At 22.2% G+C, this 22,860-nt stretch overlaps 5 protein-coding genes across 5 annotated transcripts; 3 read left to right on the forward strand and 2 right to left on the reverse strand. All coding sequences in view use genetic code 6, as the record gives it.

Moving 5' to 3' along the window:
- Positions 1–350: 350 nt before the first annotated feature.
- Positions 351–5,525, reverse strand: TTHERM_00129580 (hypothetical protein; the record flags this gene model as incomplete). Its single annotated transcript, XM_001016426.2, has 2 exons — positions 351–451; positions 503–5,525. 2 exons carry the CDS (start codon positions 5,523–5,525, stop codon positions 351–353), a joined length of 5,124 nt encoding a protein of 1,707 aa, XP_001016426.2.
- Positions 5,526–9,502: 3,977 nt separating this feature from the next.
- On the forward strand, positions 9,503–10,057 carry TTHERM_00129570 (hypothetical protein; the record flags this gene model as incomplete). Its single annotated transcript, XM_001016425.1, has 4 exons — positions 9,503–9,624; positions 9,659–9,753; positions 9,807–9,873; positions 9,898–10,057. The coding sequence occupies 4 exons, from the start codon at positions 9,503–9,505 to the stop codon at positions 10,055–10,057; spliced, it is 444 nt and encodes a 147-aa protein (XP_001016425.1).
- Positions 10,058–10,611: 554 nt separating this feature from the next.
- On the reverse strand, positions 10,612–10,800 carry TTHERM_000129549 (hypothetical protein; the record flags this gene model as incomplete). The annotated part of the gene is made up of 1 exon (XM_012797676.1): positions 10,612–10,800. The coding sequence occupies one exon, from the start codon at positions 10,798–10,800 to the stop codon at positions 10,612–10,614; it is 189 nt and encodes a 62-aa protein (XP_012653130.1).
- Positions 10,801–12,342: 1,542 nt separating this feature from the next.
- On the forward strand, positions 12,343–16,385 carry TTHERM_00129550 (surface protein; the record flags this gene model as incomplete). Its single annotated transcript, XM_001016423.2, has 5 exons — positions 12,343–12,427; positions 12,483–12,678; positions 12,809–13,085; positions 13,486–15,808; positions 15,868–16,385. The coding sequence occupies 5 exons, from the start codon at positions 12,343–12,345 to the stop codon at positions 16,383–16,385; spliced, it is 3,399 nt and encodes a 1,132-aa protein (XP_001016423.2).
- A 952-nt stretch (positions 16,386–17,337) lies between these two features.
- Positions 17,338–20,305, forward strand: TTHERM_000129539 (REJ domain protein; the record flags this gene model as incomplete). Its single annotated transcript, XM_012797677.1, has 2 exons — positions 17,338–20,236; positions 20,286–20,305. 2 exons carry the CDS (start codon positions 17,338–17,340, stop codon positions 20,303–20,305), a joined length of 2,919 nt encoding a protein of 972 aa, XP_012653131.1.
- Between the last annotated feature and the right edge of the window lie 2,555 nt (positions 20,306–22,860).

Genomic DNA, 22,860 nt, shown 5'->3' on the forward strand with positions numbered 1-22,860 from the left:
GTATTTTAAATTTAACTCTTCATTTAAACTTGTAATCTTAATTATTTTTTGATATCAGTTTAAAATTAACTTTTATTTCTATTTAAAATTTAAAAAATAATTTATACCATAAAATATACAAATAAAAAAATCAAATTTTGTAATACTAAATGTTTAAATTTGATATTTAAAAAAATTCGAACAAACTAAGTACATAAATTAGAGCAGATGATTTATAAAGAAAGAAAGTTAGTACATATAATTTATTAAACAAATATTACAAATTATTATTTAAATTTCAAAAAAATTACTTAATTTTAAAATTATCTGTGACAAAATATAAACGAATTAATAAATTATTAGGAAAAATTTCACTTTTGTTTTGCTTTAAATTATATTGTTTTTATATATTAAATTTCTGGTTAATCTTCATTTTCTTTCATCATTAACATAAGATTAGTAAATTGAGATTCTGATTTAATTATACTTTATTGTTTAGGTGAATTAATATTATCATTATTACACGAGTAAAAAGATGAAAGCTGATTTTACTGCATTTAACTTTTGTAAATTAAAGAGTTCTATTATGTCAAAGGTAAGATGTTATTTAAAATTTTACTTTTATTTTATTAAAAATCTTCATCTTCTAGATTTTCTAATTTACATAATGTTTAAGGAAAAGGTTCATTTGATTTTAATATTTCTACCTCAAATTATCTTATGATAAAATTTGTGTTATCATAAATTCTAATAATAAATGTTTCCACATCTTGTAATTTAGGGGTCCCATATAAAACTATCGCATTTGATTTTAGAGTAAATTTCATCCAAGATGGAAGTTGCTAGTTCACAGAAGATCCATAGTTCATCACATCCAAGTTAAAAAATCTTCTTAAAAGTGAGCATTAAAGATTCTCAACTTTTTTAAAAGCTTGAACTGAATGAATGTCAAAAAAATTCTAATGGATTGATTCTCCTAAGCTTGGTTTAAAAATAGAAGGTGTCGATTCAGCAATTCCATAACAATCAGCGATTAGTAAATTAAAAATTAGTCTATATGGAAATTTATTTTAACTTAAAACCAGGAGTTGGCTTTTTTCCAATTTAAAGAAGCTCAAGAGAAGCTCTCTCATTAATTTGATTTGATTTTTTATATTTTCAGTTTAAATTTAAATGTGAGGAAAGCTAAGAAGTTTTTAGTCGTTATCATTTTCTTCTGGAATAGTTTTTAAGTACTTGAAATACCAACCATTTTTTACATCTTAGCTAAATTATGATTCAATTATAGCAGATTGTTTAAGGAATTAATAAATTTAATCAAGTAAAGGATGGCTCTTTATTAAAGTTCTTGAGATAAGACCTTTGAGGCATTGGTATAGCCTTGAACTAGAATCAACTAGTTCAGGTATTACAGACTTTATAGAAATAACTTGATTTAAGTGTTTTATAGAAATATCCATTTCAGTCATAAGTTTAATAATGAGCTTCATTTATATTTAACCTTATTCATTTATAAAATTTTAAGCAATAAAATTTCTCTGTTCATCAACTTTAAAATTTTTATTATTTAAATCATTTTTTATATTTGATTGATTTTAATTATCTTCTTCATCCAATTTGCTTTCTAAATATTTCTAAAACAAAGTTTTGTTTTCTTTTACATCAGTGTTTTAAATTATTTTTTTGATATTTTTTAAAATTTTCATGATTTTTTATTCTTTTAAAAGTAAAGATTTTTAAACAGAATTATATTTGTTTTCTCCTTCTTTCTCTTAATGATTTTTTGAAAATATTGAGTTGATGGATTCTTCAATGAATAATTCTTCTCTAAATTCAAGATTAGTATTATTTTCTTAGATTTATGAAACTAGATTAATTTATTTCACATTTTTTGAAAAATTATTTTTTTCTTTATTAATTTAATTTTTTTAAGCGGCTAAAAAATCTTGTAACTACTCCTTATATTTACTTAAATTTATTTTTTTTATAAATTCTTTATAAAAAAGTATAGCTTTCATGTTTTCATCAGACATTATTGTTATTTTTTTGTAATATTATTGAAAGACCTCTACTTTTTCTCTTGAATATAAATTATTTTTATTCAGTGTAAAATTGAAGAAGTAACTACGATATTTATACAGCCCAAAAATAGTCAAAATTGGTCCGAATATTTTAATTAATGAACTTAAAACATATTGAAATGGAATATTATAAATATAGATATTAAAAGTATCTGATATTATTGTATAACCATCTGTAGCTTCTATTTTTATTGTAACTATAGATCTGTATTATCCTACAGGAACACTGCCAAAGAATCTTAGAGAATTGCTTGATTGTTAAATCCAAGCTCCAGAAACGGCATCACAATAATCATCACCGCATTTAAATTAAACAGAGTAATTAATTATATTTGTATCAGGATTAATAAATGTATCTGAGCTAAACTCAAAAGCTAGATTTTCAGTAATGCCAACTTAACCATTTTGATAAAGTTAATTAAATTGTTATTGTAAAGTCTTATTTTAATTTAATTTGATAGGTTACTTAAGAATTATGAATGATTAAGCTTAGCTTAATTAAAAAGAACTTTGAATATCATAATTGACCCCATCACTTATGATTGCTTGAAATTCTATCTAATCATCTGTCAATAAATTATCTTGTTTAAAAAATAAAATCCGCTTTTCAAAAACATGATTGATATTTATAATATCTCCTTCTAGTTTTAGTCTAGTTTAAAAATTAGATATTTAAGCAATAACACCATCATAAGAAATACTAACAAATTTGCCTTATCCCTTTGGCACTTCAATATAAATTTGAATATCATTTTAAATAGAAAATATAAAATATTTCTACATTTACTGATTTAAATTTTATTATGAGTATTCTGGAACTGCTTGAGGAGTTTTAAAGAATCTCAAAGAATTAACAACATTAAATAAAATAGGATTGTAACATACAGATTCTTTTAATATTCTTTTTACTTTGTCTAAAATAGCCTAATTTCCATTCATGGTGGAATCTTAAAATCTAAAATCTTAATTACTATCAAAATTACTTGTTACTAGTAAATTCTCTTAATTTAAAATACCCATTACACGAAGTTATTTATAAATTTGTAAACTCATTTCAGATGATATTTAGATTCCATCATCTATAAATACTTATTAGGAAAAAGAATTTTGTGTTATTGGAAACTTATGTTCTAATATAATAGTATTTAACTGAGGAACAGAGGCGTCGTTTCCAAGAGCATCTTTAACTGATCTAATATTTATACTATCTAGTTGAGAATTAAAGCTAATCCAATAAGGTAAATTTACTATTTGATAATTTTAATAAAAATATACATTCGTTAATTTTGCTCCGTTCTTAGGATAAATTTGATAAAATTAAAATTAAAAGGTCTATCCTATCAAAAGCGTTTAGTTATATTACTGTTTTAAGTAAGAAATTTAATTTGTTTGCTATCCCTAGACCAAAAATATCTCTGTATGCACTTAAATCTAATTGCTAATAGGAATAGTAGTAATACCTACTGTATTCGTTAACATTGCAATTTGTTCGTTTTAATTAACGCAACTAGACAACCCATTTTAATCCCCATTCATAAATTTAGAGATAATTTTTAGACTATTTAGGTCTCTAATATCAACCAATGTTAAAAAACCTACAATATTACTTGTAACTAATAAAAATTTATCTGAGTATAATGGTGTTATTTGCATTGTTGTTCCATCTAACTGAATTCTACTTATGAATTTTATTTCTGGCAAATAACTCAAATCGATTATACCGATGCCTTTAGGTCCTTCACAAGCAAATGCATATTTTAAATCTTGAGATTGTATGATACAAAATCCACCGTTTGTTTTTAGATATTTAGCTATTTATAACTCATATTTATTTCCTATTGAAAGAGCTAAAAATCCATCATTTCTTGATGCGCACAAAATAAACTTGTTGTCTTATGAAAAGATAAGCTCTACAACTTAGTTGCTTATTTGAAGACTAGAAAGGACTTATAAATTTAGAAGACCTTTTGAAGAATCAACTAAAAAAACAGTTGTGTATGCTGCTATTCCTATTAACTTTTTATTGTGGTTATATCTGATCCCTTCCATTACAATATTAGGATTATTTCCATTGAGAGAAAACACTGGTTACAATTTTTAACTAGAAGAAATTTAATTCATTTAATATACAAAAAGGAGGATGCCTTTATTATCTCCTGGTGTAATAATATATCCGCTCTCTTCATCTATAATAGCTGATTCTGTATAATAGATGTTTTGTGGTACTACCTATTATAAAAGTTGCATATTATTTGGATTACCTTTCAAATCAAAAATAAACAATCCATCTTTATCAAAACTTCCAATGAAGAATTTGTCATTCTGAGTTATGTAGCAGCGCCAACGATACATCGCTGTTCCTATTACAGTTTAATTTGCTTGAATTGTGTTAAAAAGATTAGGATATTCGTTGTTTAAATTTGGAGTAACTTTTTAATAGATTTACAATTAAATTCCATTTATATAGTACAAGAAACCTTCATCCTTTGATAATCTAATAGAGAAAGAGTAACCTGGTGATCTTATCCACTAAAATAGCTTAGGATATTTACTTTGATTTCTTTTGCTGATGTCAAAAATAAATATTCCTAATTATTAAGCACCAATTAAAATAAAGTTTTAATCATCTGTTAATCTTATTTCATTTAAAGTAGGAGATTGATTTAACGGCCACCAAGCCTTAACATCAAAGTCAAATTAAGAAACTACAGTGCCATCTTTTATAGAATCTAAGTTTATGAAATTAGCAATATATAAACCACTCCATGAATCTATAGCATAAATATACTAATCGTTAGTCAATACAATGTTTTAAAATCCATAATCTGCAGGAGTTGTAAATATTTTTTCAAGACTTAGCATATTATTCTATTAGAGCTAAAATCTTACAGCTATTAAATTTATGTTTGCTAAAAATAAATAGGAATTTTTAGCGTAAACAATATAAAAAGGGACCATTTATACATCAATCTATCCAATAATTTTCATTTAACTCCTAGAGAATATGTCATAAATAACTAAGATATTATTGGAAGTACCAGCTGCCCATTTATCATTATTAAATAAGAAAAGCGAAGTGATACTTTAGCCAAAATTAGAGTTGTCAGAGCAAATATAGTTTAAAGTATAACTTGGCTAAGTGTTTAACTAAAACATAGAAATTCTACCTTGATATTAGAAAAACAAATATTATCCATCACTAGTGACTGATAACAAATCAACTTCACCTTTATCCTTGACTTATAGTAGAACCTTAAAGGAAGTTTGATCAAGAATAGCAATACCATCTTAACCATTAGCTAAAAAGAGTAAACCTAATTTATCACAAACAACAAGCTACTGGATTGTGTTTTCTATAGATTAAATGCTACTAACATAGTAAGGTGAAGGTGAAAATATTTAATTTATTTGCTAGCTTAGATACAAATAAGGAAAAAGCAATAATATAAAGGTAATTTCTTTCATTTATATTATGATTTATCTTTTGATTAATTTTTTGTTTCTTCTTAAAGTTTTCTTTATGATTCTTAGAAAGGTACTATTATTGATAAATTAAAAATAAAAAACAACTTACATATGTAAAAATATTGTTTACAATTAGTATTTTTGATTAATTTGATTAAAATAAAATATCTTGAAATACAGTATGATTTTTATCAATTTTAGATTTTTTAAAAGGGCTTTTGGTGGTTGATTAAAACTTGAATTAAAAAAAACTATATGACGTTCTTGAAAAATAAAATTAGAAGAAAGATTTCATCTCAATATATTTTAATAGGACATTAACAATAAATATTATACTGTAATGATGAATGATATAAAAATTAAGATTGTAACATATAAGGTTAGAACTTAATTTAATTTTTCCTAATGCTAAAATACAGGAATGAATTAAACAAGTAAAGGAATAAGAGATAAATAGTATAAAATATGATGGCAATAAAAATAATATGCATTTTAACAAATAGAGCATAAAAATAATAGAAAAATTTAAGAATGCTTCTTATTATTATAAGCGATAAAATGAACTAATTAAATACCTACTTTTTAGTTCATAAGAAGAATAAATATATAGACTAGTGTTTGTATAAGTAATTAGAGCTTGGGTTAAGAAGTGGGAAAAAAAATGCTTTTTTCTGATTAAAGTTAAAAAACAGTCAAAAAGAAAAATTAAAAATTTCCTTTTTTTAAAAAATATCAAAGAATTAGTGTATTGATTACTTTAATTAATTTTATTAATTATTTAGATGATAAATATTTTAATAGTATTTTATTTGTTTAAAAAACACTAGAATTCCAAATTATTTAGCAAATCATAACCGACTACCTCATCAAACTTTAAATATTTTAAGCAGGAAATTATTTTAAATAAAGCGAAATTTAATGTAAAATAATTTACTTTTATATTAATTTGTATAAATGAATTGATACAATTGAAATATTATTTAATTTTGTAATGTTTCTTTTGTATTAAATAAAAGTGACAAACTATTTTATATAATTTTGTAGATTGATAGAGTGAGTACTATTTCATAAACAGTTTTCTGACTTAAAAGCGTCTAAAATTTTTTACATAAAAATTTAATGCAAAAATGAAAAATTAATTAAAAGAAGTTTTTATTTTTTCCATCCTGATTTTTTCATTTTTCACAAAGTATTTTTCAACTATTTATGCTTTTTTAAATAATTAATTTTTTATTTAATTAAAAATACATATCATTTGCATGATTCAAAGTCATTTTTTTTTATCTGTTAGGTTAAAAAAACTTTTGTAAAAAAAATGACTAAGACTATTAAAATAGAGTTTCTTTTATTTATTAAAAATTGATGTTGTTTAATTTAGCTTAATGATTTAATTCATCTAATATTATCTATCAAATATTTATTATAAAAATAATGCAATCTTTATAAAAAAATCTGAAATACTAATATTTGTGCATTTGAATGATCACTTACCATGCCAAGATAGGCTTTTTCCAAGATAGCTATATTTTAGACCACAGTATAGATTATAAAAGATTAATAGCAACTTAATTTTTTTATTTCTTATATAATTGATCTAGTTTAATCTAAATCTTAAGCTTTTAAGTATTCAACCAATCTCTATTTTAGTGAAAATCTTCTTGAGTATAACATCTCATATGATTTTACTTATCTGATAAAAATCTTTTCTTCATAATTTTGACTTTCTGTATTAATTAATATATAGGTATCCTTATCTCCACTATTTAATCATCCTTATTTTTCCAATTTTTATTCTTCTACATTTAATTTAGTTTTATCAATTTTCATGTAATTGTAAAGTTGAAAATATATTTTTTATGTTTCATTATAAATTTTAAGTTGAAAAATTATTTTAATTGATAAGTTTTATGCAGTTTTAAGACAATCAAGTCTAAAAAGTATTAGTTTTATTAGCGAAAAGCCAAAAAAACAGAAATTTTTTAACCATGACTATGAGACATAAAAACTAATATAAAAATAAACTAAAATATGGAATTAATAAAATTACTAACATCAAATAAAGATTCCCTCACCCAAAAATTAAAGCTATTATTGATATTTTATTTTAGTAAGAAAATAGATCGATTTCTTAATTAAAAATTTTGTATTGAATAATTATATATTACTAATCCTGAAATTTCATTTAATTTTAAGGATTATTTTAAGTAATTTTATTAATTTTTTTTAATAAATTTATTTTACCTTATTTTTTTTTAGTTTAAAATCTTAAACTTGTAATCTTAATTAAATATATATTTTTTATTCATTCATTTTGAATGAAAATTAATTTAAAAAATTTATCTAATTAAAAATAAATAGTAAAAGTCAATAAATATAATAGCTTAAAAGTCTAAAAAATACTTAAAAACAAAAATATTTTGTTTTTCTTATTAAAAAATATTAATAATGTTAATAAATTTATTTTAACAATAAAGTATATATAAAAAATCAAAACCAATAAAAAAACTTCTTATTTTAAAAATTATATAGATATTTAACTATTCATCTAATGCAGTTTTTTTTAATTTTTGTGTATCATTATTTTTTGAATATGCAATGAGCTAATAGCAATTGTTTATTTTTTGAATTTAAAAATATTTATTAGATTTTTGAATTTAAAGAAAAGTGCTTTTCAAATAAATAATTAAAAAGCTTCGGCCTTTTATTAAATGATAGATAGTTTGTTCTGTTACAAACAAATTAAATTAAGACTACCTAACATTCAATATATTTTTTTTAGATTTTTTATATTTGAATTCACCTAAATGTAATGAATTATATAAATTTTATTATAAATAGACTCATGTTTTTAAAATTTAATTATTTCCTTACATTTTATTCCATATTCTAATGAATTTATATCTTAATAAATGTTGGTTATTTAAGGTTTTAAAAATATTATTCATATTTATTTTTGAAAATAAAGATAAATTACTAAACATTTGAAATAATTATATAGTTTTAATGAATGCAATATCTATTTTTAAACCTAATAAAGGAGAGTTATTAAATAAATATAAAACCCAATAATTTAATTATGATATATAACTCTTTAAATATATTATAGATTAAACATATTTGAAATAATTAATTTCTCATGAAAATATTAAAAATTTACTGAGTAAATGTAGCTAAAAATATTTAGTATTAAATCGATTAGCTTATCTCTTAAATATATTAACAAAAATATTAACTAACAGTAAATATAAATGTAATATTACCAATGTTAATCAAAGCTAGAACAGAACTATTATAATTACTGTCTGTAATTTCAAAATTTAAATTAACACCTGCTGTTTTTAAGCATGAATGCATAAATAAGCAACAATTCCATTAAAAGAAATATCTTTATTATTTAGATCATAAAACAAAATCATTAAAATTAGTTAATTACTATCCATTAGTAAATAAGAAGTAAATTAAAAACAATAAATATCAGTAAAATAAAACACTCTAAAAAATGAATTTTATTTTTGTTAGGTGAGTATATTTTATTCATATTTCGAATAAAACAAAAAATTAATTAATTTTACTTCATTTCAATAAATTTATGCTTTATTTACTTATTTTTATTAAAAAATATCGAAATATGTTGATATTATTTAGATAGATGTTTTATTTAAATATTAAATATTTTAAAAGGTTAAAGATATTTTTTATTCTATAATACAATTTTTAAAAAGAAGTTCCAAATTAATGGATTTACTTGTCACTTACCTTAACTTTATCAAAATTAATATTTCACTTTTACAAAAAGTTAAGTAGGTCAAAACTTTCTTTTAATTATCAGAAATCATCATTATCAAAAATTATGTGGTTTTTTTGAATAAATAACTAGTTAAAAAAGTAAATTTTATAAAAAAAGGAAATAATTAAAATATGCAGTTTGTTTATCCTACCAATCAAATTGCATCTTAATTACTTAATTTAATGTATAAATGAATTTTCTCACAATTTCTTTTTAAATAACTAAAGTTACTGAAACTAAAATTATAATCTAAAATTAATTTTCTGCTTAAAGATAAAATCCCATTTTTCATACTTCTTCTTCTCATAAAGTGTAAACTTAGAAATAAAAATATTTTCAATTAAAGAAATATATTAAATGCAATAGTTTTAAGTTATGTTAGAACTGATCTTTAAACAGATTGCTCTTAACTTTTAGTCTCTAAGTCATTTTTTTCCAGCAGTAAAATTACATAAATTTAGATCTCATATTTAAAATAAATTTTTTTGATGCAGGAAGTGAATGCTTAATAAATTAAGGTGGTCCCAGCAATCTAACAAACAACGATGCAGAATTTGCAGGGTATTTAAAGTAACAATTGTATAGGCGCAAAATAAATTCAATGCAAATCAGATAATAAGATAGTGCTTTCAACTAACAATTGCAAATCAGATACTACTTTTGTGATAAAAAAAAGTTCGTAATAATTTTGCTAAAAATTAATTAAAACAATTAAATGAATCTCTCCTTTTTCTAAAATTTATGAAATAAGAATCCTAATTTTTTAATATTTTTTGTATTTTATTTATTATATATATAGTACCCTAAGGTACTGCCTTTTTCAAGGCTACATACACGAATACTAATAAGATTTGTAATTATAATGTTATAAATTTGTTTTAAAAAGCTAGTCTAAAAAATTAATCGCCAGGCCACACTTTTCCTCTTATATATTATGTGTTTTTTAAATAAATATTATTTTAATTAATTATAATAATACCACTCATTTGCAAGACTCAATATCATTTTTGTTATCTGTTAAGCTAAATAATTTTTAATAAATAATTGATTAGACTTTGTTTCATTTAATTATCAAAAATTGATGTCATAATTTAATTTATTTATGCTGTTTTATTGCAAACATTTTTTATTAAAAGAATGCATTTGTTTTAAAAAATCAGAGGTGTTTTTTATTGGTCTATTTTTAAAATATCTATAAATTAAAAAATGATTTATTATTAATTTTATTTAGTTTTTCACTCATTTATTTCAATTATATCTAAATTTTTGACGTCTTCTTTAGGTTTTTATTCAAGTCTTTCAGATTTAATCCCTTAAAATGGAGTTGATATTGATGCTTTTCTTATATTTTGTCTTCTTCCTTTTCATTTTGTTCTCTTGAGATTTAAAAGATTGTAATCTTTGTTATTATGATAAAATTATTCTTAATTGATAGCGATTAAATCTAAATCCGCTCTCTTCTTGTTTTGCATTTTTCTTCTATGTCATATACTATTCTTGTACTACAATTGTTTGCTTATCTGTTTTTCTTTATTTTCTAAAATTAATATTACTTTTGAATTAAATTATTCTACAAAATAATTTTGTGATAGTAAAAAGTAACTCATCTATTCTCTTCACTTGTCATGTTTCTATTGACTTTTTATAAGATAGGTATATTTTAGACCATATTCTAAATTATTAAAGATTCATAGGAACTTAATTGTTTTATATATTATATAATTAATCTAGCTTAACCTAAATCTTCTGTTTTTTAAGTTTTTCAGCTAATCTTTATTTTAGTTAAAAACTTCTTGAATATTTCTTCTCATATGATTTTACTGATCTGGAAAAAAGCATTTTATTTATGCACAGAACCCTAGGGTACTACCTTTTCAAGGCTACATACAAGAATAATAACAAGTTTCAATTATTTATTAAAAGAGCAGCAAAAGCATTTAGTTTAAAGTTGATTATTTTAGCTCTTAAATATATTAATAAAAATATAAAATTAAATCAAATTTAGATATAATATTACCAATATTAATGAAAGAAGAACTTTTATATTTACTGTCTATATTTTTAAAATTGCAAATTACGCTTGCGGTTATTAAACACAAAAGAGAGAGTAGCAACTCCATAAATTGAAATATCTTTATTATTAAGATCATTTAATACAACCCTTAAAATTAGGTAATTAATTATTACCCACTAGTTAGAGGAAAAAAAAATAACACTAAAAAAATTAATTATATTTTAGTTAGGTGGGGAGGTTTATTCATATTCTATAACAATTTATATCTAAATTAATTGAATTTAATTTCAATAAACTTATGCTTAGCCAAATGATTTATTTACATATTTATTATTTAAAAAAAATACACAAAATAGCCATAAAAAAACATAGGAATATTTTGATATGAAATATATTTTTTATAAACTATAAAAAAACTTTAATAGGCTAAAGAAATATTTTATTTCTATTATAACATTTTTAAAAAGTAGCTTGAAATTGATGGGTTTACTTGTGATTTATTTACCTTAAAATAACCAAAACTAATATTTTACTCCAATAAAATACTAATAAAAAAAGTAGATTAGTCAAAACTTTCTTTTTGTTTCAGAAATTATCTTAATACTAAATATTGTGGTTTTTTTTGAATAAATCACTAGTTAAAAAAAGTAAATATAAAAACAGAAAGAAAATAATTAAATAGGCTGTTTTTGTTTTCAGCAATCAAATTACACGAAATTATTTAATTTTATGAATAAATGCCTTTTTCCACTCCAGTTTAAAGTACTAATCAATTTTAATAATAAATAATATCCAAATATATCAAAACAGTAAGGATTGACTCATCCTTAATTAGAAATTAATTCCTCCCAATTCACTAAAATTAATAAAAAATAACAAATAAAAAAATTTACTAAATTATAAAATCTCGAATAAAGAATATGCTTAAAGATAAAGTACCATTTTTCATACTTTTTCTTCTCATCTTGAAATGTAAACTTAAAAATAAAATTTTTTTTAATTTAAGAATTATATAAATGAAAATAGCATTAAGTTATGTTAGAACCAATACTTAAACAGATTGCTAATAACTTTTAGCCTAATAGTCATTTGTTTCCAGCAGTAAAATTCAAAAATCTTAGCGCTCCTTTTTATAATATACATTTTTTTAATTCAGGAAGTGAATGCTTAATAAATTAAGGTAGTCCCAACAATCTAAATAACAATGATTAAGAATTCGCCAATAATTTGAAAGGTCTTTAAAATAACAATTGTATAGGCGCAAAATAAATTATATGTAAATCTAAAACGGAATATGTACTTTCAACAGACAATTGCAAATCAGATACTATTTTTGTGATACAAAAGAGTTCGTAATTATATTTTTAAAAATTAATTACAATAGTAATATGAATCTCTCATTCATTTTTCTAAATTTTCTGAAATAGGAATTTTATTTTTTTAAAATAAATCTTATAATATTATTTATTTTAAAATTAAAAGGAGCAAATTAATACAAAAGATCTATCTATAAATTAATTTTTTGATAGAATCTAAAGAAATTGTAGCAGCCACAAGTACTTATACAGTTAATTCTTAATCATTCCCTCCTAGTGGCTAATTTTTATAATGGTGTGATAATGCTTCTTAATTTTACTATCATCTTACAGAAATAAAAGCAGATATAAACTCAAATAATCTGAACATTTAGTTTAAAGCGTATGAAGGCTCGAAAAGCTATAATACTATTGTTTATGGTTTTGTTCTTGCAATAGCATATGTAATAATTTCATTTAAATAAAAAGAAAAATATTTAATAAGTCATCAGTATTTAATCTCCTTATTTAACATTATTTTCATCAAATCAAAACATTAATTAATTTTTTCTTCTATATAATTTAAATATGTTAGTTCTAAATAGGCTTAAAAAAAGAATAAATGAACATAAAATATTTTTTTATTTTGAAATTTTCACACAAAACTCAGAAAAAAGATAAATTTACAATTAATAACAATTTATCATTAATAATTAAAATTAAAATAAATTTTTTTATTAATTTTAAATTTTATATAAATTTAAAAAAAATATATTTAATATTTTCTAATTGATAAATTGTTTTATAATTTTCATTACAAAGAAGTTTTTAAATTATTTTAATTTTATTTCATTATATTTTTAGTGCCCTGACTTTTGTGATTAATGTGATAATAGTGGATGTACAAAATGCTCATCTGGCTATAATTTATCTAATGGTATTTGTAATGGTTGCGATGATACTTGTTTAACTTGCTCAGGACCTGGAAAAAATTAATGTATTACATGCAAAAATAATTATTATATATCTGATAAAAATAATTATTGTGTTTCATCCTGTGATTCGAATTAATATATTGATTCAACTTCTCCACAAAAATATTGCAGGTCTTGCATGAGTAATTGTTAGGCTTGCACCTACTCAAATAACTGTTAAGCATGCTATATAAGCTACTACTATACTGGTAGTTAATGTGCTCCTTGTGATAATACTTGCTATAGCTGCTCAGGTCCTGGAAAAAATTAATGCACTAAGTGCTAAAATAATTATTATATTTCTGAGAAATTAAATAATTATTGTGACCCAAATTGCGACATAAATTAAGCATAATTTATAGATTCTTCAAACCCTAATCAAAAATACTGTAGAAAGTGTATTACTAATTGTAAGAATTGTATTAATAATACTAGCTGTACGACATGCATTGATAGTTATTATCCTTCTGGTAGTTCATGTGCTCCTTGTGATAATACTTGCTATAGCTGCTCAGGTCCTGGAAAAAATTAATGCACTAAGTGCTAAAATAATTATTATATTTCTGAGAAATTAAATAATTATTGTGACCCAAATTGTGACTTAACTTAAGGTTAATTTATAGATTCCTCAAACCCTAATCAAAAATACTGTAGGAAGTGTATTAATAATTGTAACAATTGTACTAATAATACTAGCTGTACTAAATGCATAGATAGTTATTATATTTCTGGTAATACTTGTGCTCCTTGTGATAATACTTGCTATAGCTGTACAGGTCCTGGAAAAAATTAATGCACTAAATGCTAAAATAATTATTATATTTCTGAGAAATTAAATAATTATTGTGACCCAAATTGTGACTTAAATTAAGGTTAATTTGTAGATTAGTCAAACCCTGATCAGAAATACTGTAAAAAGTGTATTAGTAATTGTAAGAATTGTAATAATAATACTAGCTGTACTAAATGCATTGATAATTATTATCTTTCTGGTAATACTTGTGCTCCTTGTGATAATACTTGCTATAGCTGTACAGGTCCTGGAAAAAATTAATGCACTAAATGCTAAAATAATTATTATATTTCTGAGAAATTAAATAATTATTGTGAACCAAATTGCGACTTAGATTAAGGCTAATTTGTAGATTAGTCAAACCCTGATTAGAAATACTGTAAAAAGTGTATTACTAATTGTAAGAATTGCATTAATAATACTAGCTGCACGACATGCATAGATAATTATTATGTTTCTGGTAATACGTGCTCTCCTTGTGACAATTCTTGTAAGTAATGTTCAGGGCCTGGGGTTAATTAATGCATTATCTGTAGATAATCTGCATATCTTATTTAACCTGATAATAACAATACATGTGTTCAATCTTGTGATCAAGACAATGGTTATTATATTGATAAATTAACTAATCCTTTACAGTGGTACTGTAGAAAGTGCCTCTCATCATGCAAAACTTGCTTAAATGGAAATAGTTGCAGCACATGTTTTGATTAAAACTTTTTAAATTCTTCGAACTAATGTCAGCCATGTGACTCAACATGCCAAACTTGTAACGGTCCATAAAATACAAATTGTATGATTTGTAAATCTGGTTTACATATGTAACTCAGCACAAGTTTATGCGTCCAATCATGTGATTCGAATGAGTTTTTGAATGCATTATCGCAATGCTAAAAATGTGATAACTCTTGTAAAACTTGTGATGGCTCCTCATCCAGTAATTGCAAAAGCTGCTATTCAAATTATTACCTTTATAATAAAAGCTGTGTTCCTGTATGTCCAAATGGTTACTCGCTAAATACTAACACTCTTGCTTGTGAACCTTGCTAAGATAAATTAAGTTGTAATAATTGCTATAACACTTGTTAATTATGTACGTTAGGATAAATTTAGTCTCAAAAATGTAATACATGTTATAGTGAAACAAGAAGATTAGATTCAAATAATAATTGCGTTTGCTTAAATCCTAAAGACTAAAGAAATTTATTTTACTAATGCAGTTATTAAAACATAGCTGTCTTATATGCCAGTTTAAGTGAAAGCACTCCTAAATTAATAATTGATTTTGGCTCGCCATTAAAGTAAATAGTAAGTTCACCAAATTAATTATGCAAATAGGTATTTGAAGATTAAACATTTGCTTTGCTAGGATCTGATTGTACATGTTAAATTACTGATAACTAAATTATTGTGTCTTTGAGTAATTATATAATTTTCAAAATAAATTTTTAATGTATTTATTTAATTTAAAATATCTAGCTAACTCTTCTAGTATTATGGAGAATAATCTTCTTAATTTTAAATCTGACATTTTGCAGTTTTAAGATTATAATGTTTTTATAGACACGTTTTATAGAAATATAGTTTTCTAAAATAAGACTGATAATCCTATATTATAATTTCAAAATAATTTCATAGAAAACACATGCAATCCCGTAATTATCTCTCTAAGTGAATTAAAGAATGATGCGGGTAGAGGTTTTTTTAATATAACATGGTCAATTGAGGAAATAACTGGTATTACAAGAGAAGATTAGATCTAAAGCCTTAATCAAATAATGAAAACAGCAAGCTCTAATTTGAATAGAACATTAATCATAGAACCCTCAAACTTACCTCCTAATTAAAATATAACTATAAAATTTAGCTTTTTACTAAAAGTGAACAAAACTGGTTAACAAACTTTTAAAATATTTTACAGAAAAGAAAAAATCATCAGGATACATTATCAACAATCGATTTATCCACCAATCTATAGGTATTGTATTTATATTTGATAGAATTCTAAGGTTATTTTTAAAAATTAGGTATAAGAGCTTAAGTTTCTACTTTTAGTTTTATATTGAAGCATGTGAGTTTGGAAATAATACATATTTTAATGAACCAACTGATCTTAAAATAGTATCTCCTTAGCTAACTTAAATAGAGCAAAATATTAAAAACTATAATTAATCTAGTTTTTAATTAGACATACCTCCTTACTCATTACCATCAAATTAAACTTTTAATATGAGCGTAATCAATTTTATATTTTAAAATAAATTAAAAAGAGTTTTGTTTCTAAATTCAATAGATTTTAGAATTTTGATCATAATTCCAATCGGGATTTTTATTGATCTTTTTCTAATATAATTTTAATACGTAGATTCTTCTTAATTAAATTCAAATTTTTTTGGAAAATAATTTAATTCAACTAACAAAATTAATGATAAATTTTAAAAAAATGTAGATGATAATTAAAAAATAAATTAATTTACTTAATGTTATATGATAAAACAAAAATAACAACTTTCTCTAAATATTTCTTCTGTGATAAATTGTAATAGCAATTTGCAATACTAAAAAATAATCATCTCTATTTATAAGCAATGATTGAAATTATATTCAGAAATAAACATAATTAAATTAAAGAGTATGTAGAGATAAAAAATATAATTCCTCCTTATATTTTGATAAATTAGATGAAAAATAGTATGACATCAAATTTTGATTAAATTATAGCAAACATTTAAAAATTCTTTTATTTAAATTCATAACAATCAATTTTTAGCAAAATATATTTTAAATTCCAGATCTTTTTTCAAATAAATTTAATATAAAATTTTGGTTTTCAAACAATAATTATGATTGCTTTTAAAGTTTTTAATATTTGATCAAAATGATTAAAATTAAATATTCAAAAAATTCTTAAAAAATGAAAAATTAATTTACTTTTTAATAAAAATTTAGATGATTTTAAACCTTACCTCGGATAATAGAATAAGTTCTATTAAAAATATATCAATTGATGTACTCATTTCGAATTTGTAGTTGTCTATAGCTGGAGGATCTAATTTTATAGTTAGTTATCAAAAATAATTTGATTTGGTATCAGAATTTAGAGATTATGAAATTCAAGATCAAACTTCTCTAATTGGTGTTACTTTTAATTGGTAGTGCAAGAGTTTATCAAGTGATGATCACATTTGTTATGATTATAATCATCAAAAAGTTTAACTAAAACAAGGGATAAGTTCAATCTCTTTCCCTGAAAGAAATTTCCAGCCATATAGCATCATTGTGCTAACTATAGATGGATAAAAAGAAAAAAGGTCAGCTAGTTTTTCAGCCACTTGTATTTTTACAGAAGTAGATATTCCTCCATTAACTGTTTTATCTCCTTCTCAACAGTAAAATCAGAAAATAAATCTAAATTAAGAGCTTGACTTCATTATTAAATACGACTCAAATGTTTCTTCAGATATATTATCTTATGCTGGGGCTTTGTTGTATAAAAATAAAATAGTTGGAGCCATAAAATTTGATTACTTCTAAGTAAAATTTAGAATATGGAACTACTTTTAAAATATCGATCCTTCTGTCACAACGGTTTAAGTACGTTTTTCTGTTTACAATCCATCTTATGTCATGCCAAGTTTAGCAACAATTAGCCTTTTAATTAACACACCTCCTAAAAATTGCATTCTTTCAATAACTCCAAACCAAGGAGTAGCTCTCAAAACAATTTTTTCTATTTAGTTCTCAAATTGTGTGGATGAAGACTCTCCATTAACTTACTAATTCTTTTACTATAATAACCAAGTAGATTATGAACAAGAACTAGATTCACCTTGGAATATTTCAAGAAGATTAATAAAAGATTAAACAACTAGCTATGTGATGAATACTACTCTACCTTAAGGAAACTTAGTTATAATGAGCCAAGTGATGGATTCTTAACTAGGTGTTACTAATAGCACTTTAACTGTTCAAGTAAGTGAATAAAATGAAACAGAAGATAATTATTATTAACTAGTGGACTAACTTATAAAATAAGCTCAGTAAAATTCTTAATCATATAATGATTAAGTAGTTTCTTTGAGTATTATTGGAGAAGATTTAAGCAAAAGTAAACAATTTTAGACATCCTAAAAAATCAATGATATGAAAGCTTAACTCATATCGAATTTGTAGGAAAAATCATTTTAATTACCCTAATTTTCTCTTCTATCAACTTATGCAAATAAAGTAATTGCATAATTGCAATAAACTCTCACAGATTCAAAAGAGAATTAGAAAAGCTCAATTTATAACCAATTACTCAAAATTATAAAAAACACATAGTCAAGCATATAAAATAACAATTCAAGCTCACTTTAGCAAAATAATGATTATCAAATTCAAAATCTGATTGATTCTTTTAAAATTTTAAATTCTACAGTCAATTAACGTAGCTCAATGATAGATTTTGAACATTATAATAACATATCGTTCCAGATAGGAAATATACTTTCTAACAGCACACTTCCTAATCAAGGGTCACTCATATTAGAAGGTAATTTATCTTCTATACTGTCTGACACAATAACTCAAAAAAATATATATAGATATGCACTACCATTTAATGACTCGGATTCTTAAAATTCTACAAACTAATTTAACATAGTTAGAAACACATATTCAATAAATATTTATGAAAACACACCTAACTTTCAAGAATATGTCAAGTAATATGAGAATATTAGTTAGAATTTTTAGTATTCAAAAAATAAAGTAATAGCTACTACAATAAACAGTACAGGTTCTAAAAGTTTAATAAATAATTCGAGAGTGGCATTTTAATTTAATAATGCAATTTCTAGTACAAAATATAACATGACTTGTTTATAATAAAAGGATGTCAAATGGTCTAAGAAAGATTGTAGTATCTTAAAATCAGATGATAATAACTTCTTATGCTTGTGTAAATCATAGTCTCCTACAACTATTATTGAAGATATAGATGACATGTTTTTATAGAATAAAAACTTAGATACAGTACTGGGAGAATAAGGTATATTAAATATACTGAAATTTAAATAGTTCTACTTGTATGCATCCTTTTGGGTTCTCTCAACTTTTACTGCACTTGAAATTTTTTTGCTGATTTTAGGAAGATACTTAGATCGAAAAACAAGAAATAGAATGGTTTCATATGTTTTTCCAGAAATAGAAATTAATAAATAAAATGATTAGGAATTGTAAGAATAAGCTCACATATAATCTTTCCCGAAAATATAATTAGAAAAAGAAGACTAGAAACCTAAGGTATCACCACCTACTCCTCCTTAAACTAATTAGCGTATTCCAAATTTAATTTTATAGAAAAATGAGTCTTCAAAATCTTCTTAAGAAGTATAGTCTACTTAATAAAGCTAAATAACTTAATAAGTGCCTTATGCTAGACGTAAAAGGTAAAAGTTTTAGATTTTTTAAGCTTAAGAAAAATTACAACTGAATAGTATAAATACCTTATCTTAAAACAGAGAAGAGGGTAATTAACTTTAAGTTTATAAATAGCCCAGTACACTTGATTCAGAAGAAAATCGTTTACGATCTATTTAAATAACATCATAAAATATAATAAATGGAATTTAAGTTTCCCATTTAAAAGAAAAGTAATAAATGGCTTTTGAAAAGGCTTCTTTCTTCAAAAGAATGGCAATTTTTCATTAATTTTTGGGAATATTTTTTCTTTATGATGAAAAAATTTCAAGACCTACTCGATTCACTCTGTTTTATATCAAGAATATTCATACTTTATCAATTTCGTTGCTGTTCTCCTAATATAAACATATTATTTAGCTAGTCATAATTGCCTTAATTAACAGTATAGTTTTAAGTTTAAGTACTTTTTTCATTTAATTCACATACAAAAGAGGCATGTTTGGAAAATTGATATCTGTCATTTTTTAAATTGGGCTATGTTTGATCTATCTCTACATAATATTGGCAATAACTAGTGGAAAATCTGTAAGTGAGTCAAATGAATTCATGATGATTTTCATCTTATCAATGTTAGCTGATTTGGTATTTACTTAGTTAATGATATCTTATTTCATAAGTATCTTAGTCAGAAAACATTTTGAAAATAAATCAGAAAATAAATTTTTTGAAAAATTATTTCATTTTCTTCAACTAAAATAAGTTATTGAAATGATAGATGTTTGATCAAATTTTAAATCCAATGTTAAAATTTAACTTTTCATTCAAACTCGTATAATTTTTTTATATTTGGCATTATCTTTTAAATTACTTTAATTACTATTTTAAATATAAAATATTTAAAATAATTTATGTCATAAATTAAATATATTAATTTTTTTAATTCAAAAATTTTTTAATTTGACAGGGATTGCATTAATATTGCAAGTTTGGACAATATAATATTGCATATATTTCTTCCTTCCTTCATTTACTTCATTTTAATTTCTATAAAAATCTAAAGATTTATTTAAATTTACATTTTATTTGTACAAGTTCTTTCTTTATATTATTTATAAATATATGATATCAAAAATATCTGAAATGAAATATCATCTAAATTTTAATATATAAGTACCATAAATCAAAAAAGTATTTATTATAAAAAACTTTAAATTTTTAAACTTGTTTTTGAAAACTTTTGCATTTATTTCTTCCTTCCTTCCTTAATTTATTTCATTTTCATTTCTATAAAAATCTAAAGATTTATTTTAAATTTTATCTATATAGTCGTTTTTGTAATTGCTAAACATTTTATTTGTAAAAGTTTTTTCTTTATATTATATATTAATTTATGATATCAAAAATATCAGACACAAAATATCATCTAAATTTTAATATATAGACACAATAAATCAAATTTAAAAACATACACTAAACCATAAGAGTAAAATTTAATAAAATAGATTTAATTAATTTCTAATAGAGTAATCAGATACAACAATAAATAAATATTAAAAATATTATCATTAAAAATAAATATAAAACATATATTGATATAATACCGTTTATAATTTAATATACTAGTTATTTTTTGAATAAAAATTAAAAAGCTGCATTCTTCTGTTTAGAGACAGTATATTGGTATGGTATATAAAAACAAACAAAAATTAAGACTACCTAGTTTTCAATATTAATAATATTATATTAGCTGTTTATAAATGAATAAAATAAGATACAATGAATGATATAAATTTTATTTTAAAATGACTTTTTTAAAATAATTTAATTACTTCATTCTATTTTATATGAAATTTGAATAAATTAATAACTTAATATATTTGGTTATTTAAGGTTTTACAAATATTAAACTTATTTTTTTAGAAAATAAAAATAAACTAATTATACATTTGAAATAAATAAATAATTTTATGGAAGGAAATATCCATTTTTAAACATAATAGGCCAAAGCTATATTAAAAAAAAACTTAATATTATAGCTATTGAATATACCAATTTCAATATATCATATATTAAACATATATTAATAGTTAATTTTTCATGCTGAGCAAATTTAAAATTTAAATTTAACTTGTAAATGAAGCTAAAAATATTTAGTATTAAGTTCATTGGTTTAAAGCTCTCAAACGTATTAATAAAAAATATAAATTAACAGTGGTCAATTTCAATTAATTAAAGCTAGAATTGTTACGATTACTGTTTATAATTTAAAAAGCGTAAATAACGTCAGTAGTTATTAAACATAAATGAGAGAGCAGCAACTCCATAAATTAAAAAATCTTGATTTTTGAGATTTTAAGATTGGATCATAAAAATGAAGTAATTACAATCATAAGTAAATATGAAGTATATTTAAAATAATAAAATGAGCAACAAAAATACACTTAAAAACTAATTTAATTTTTGTTTGGTGAGCATACTTTTTTCATATCTCATGTAAATATACAAATTTATATTTTTATCTAAAAATTAATTTAACTCCATATTGATAAAGTTATGTTTAGCAAAATGCTTTTTTGCTTATTAAATATTAAAAATTATACACAAAATAACCATAAAAAACTATAGAAATATTTTAATATTATATAGAAAAAAAATAAAAATATAATAAATTTAAAAGGTTAAAAATATTTTTTATTTATATAATAAAATTTTAAAAAAGTAACCCAAAATTGATAGATTTACTTTTCACTTACCTTAAATTATAAAAATTAATACTATAATCTAATAAAATACCATTAAAAAAATTAAGCAGGACCTTAACATTATTTTTATTTTACAGGAATCATAATAATATCAAAAATATTTTGGTTTTTATTAAATAAATTACTAGTTAAAAACAGTAAATTAAATCATAGAAAGAAAATAATTAAATTGTGTAGACAGTTTTTTCTACCAATCAAATTGCACCTCAATTACTTAATTTTATGAGTAAATAAATTTTTATCACAATTTCTATTTAAATAGATAATGTTAGTGAAAAGCTAAAATTGATAAAAACAATAAATA

The sequence above is a fragment of the Tetrahymena thermophila genome (genome assembly GCF_000189635.1).
Source record: "Tetrahymena thermophila SB210 genomic scaffold scf_8254645, whole genome shotgun sequence".
In the NCBI taxonomy this organism is placed as follows: domain Eukaryota; phylum Ciliophora; class Oligohymenophorea; order Hymenostomatida; family Tetrahymenidae; genus Tetrahymena; species Tetrahymena thermophila.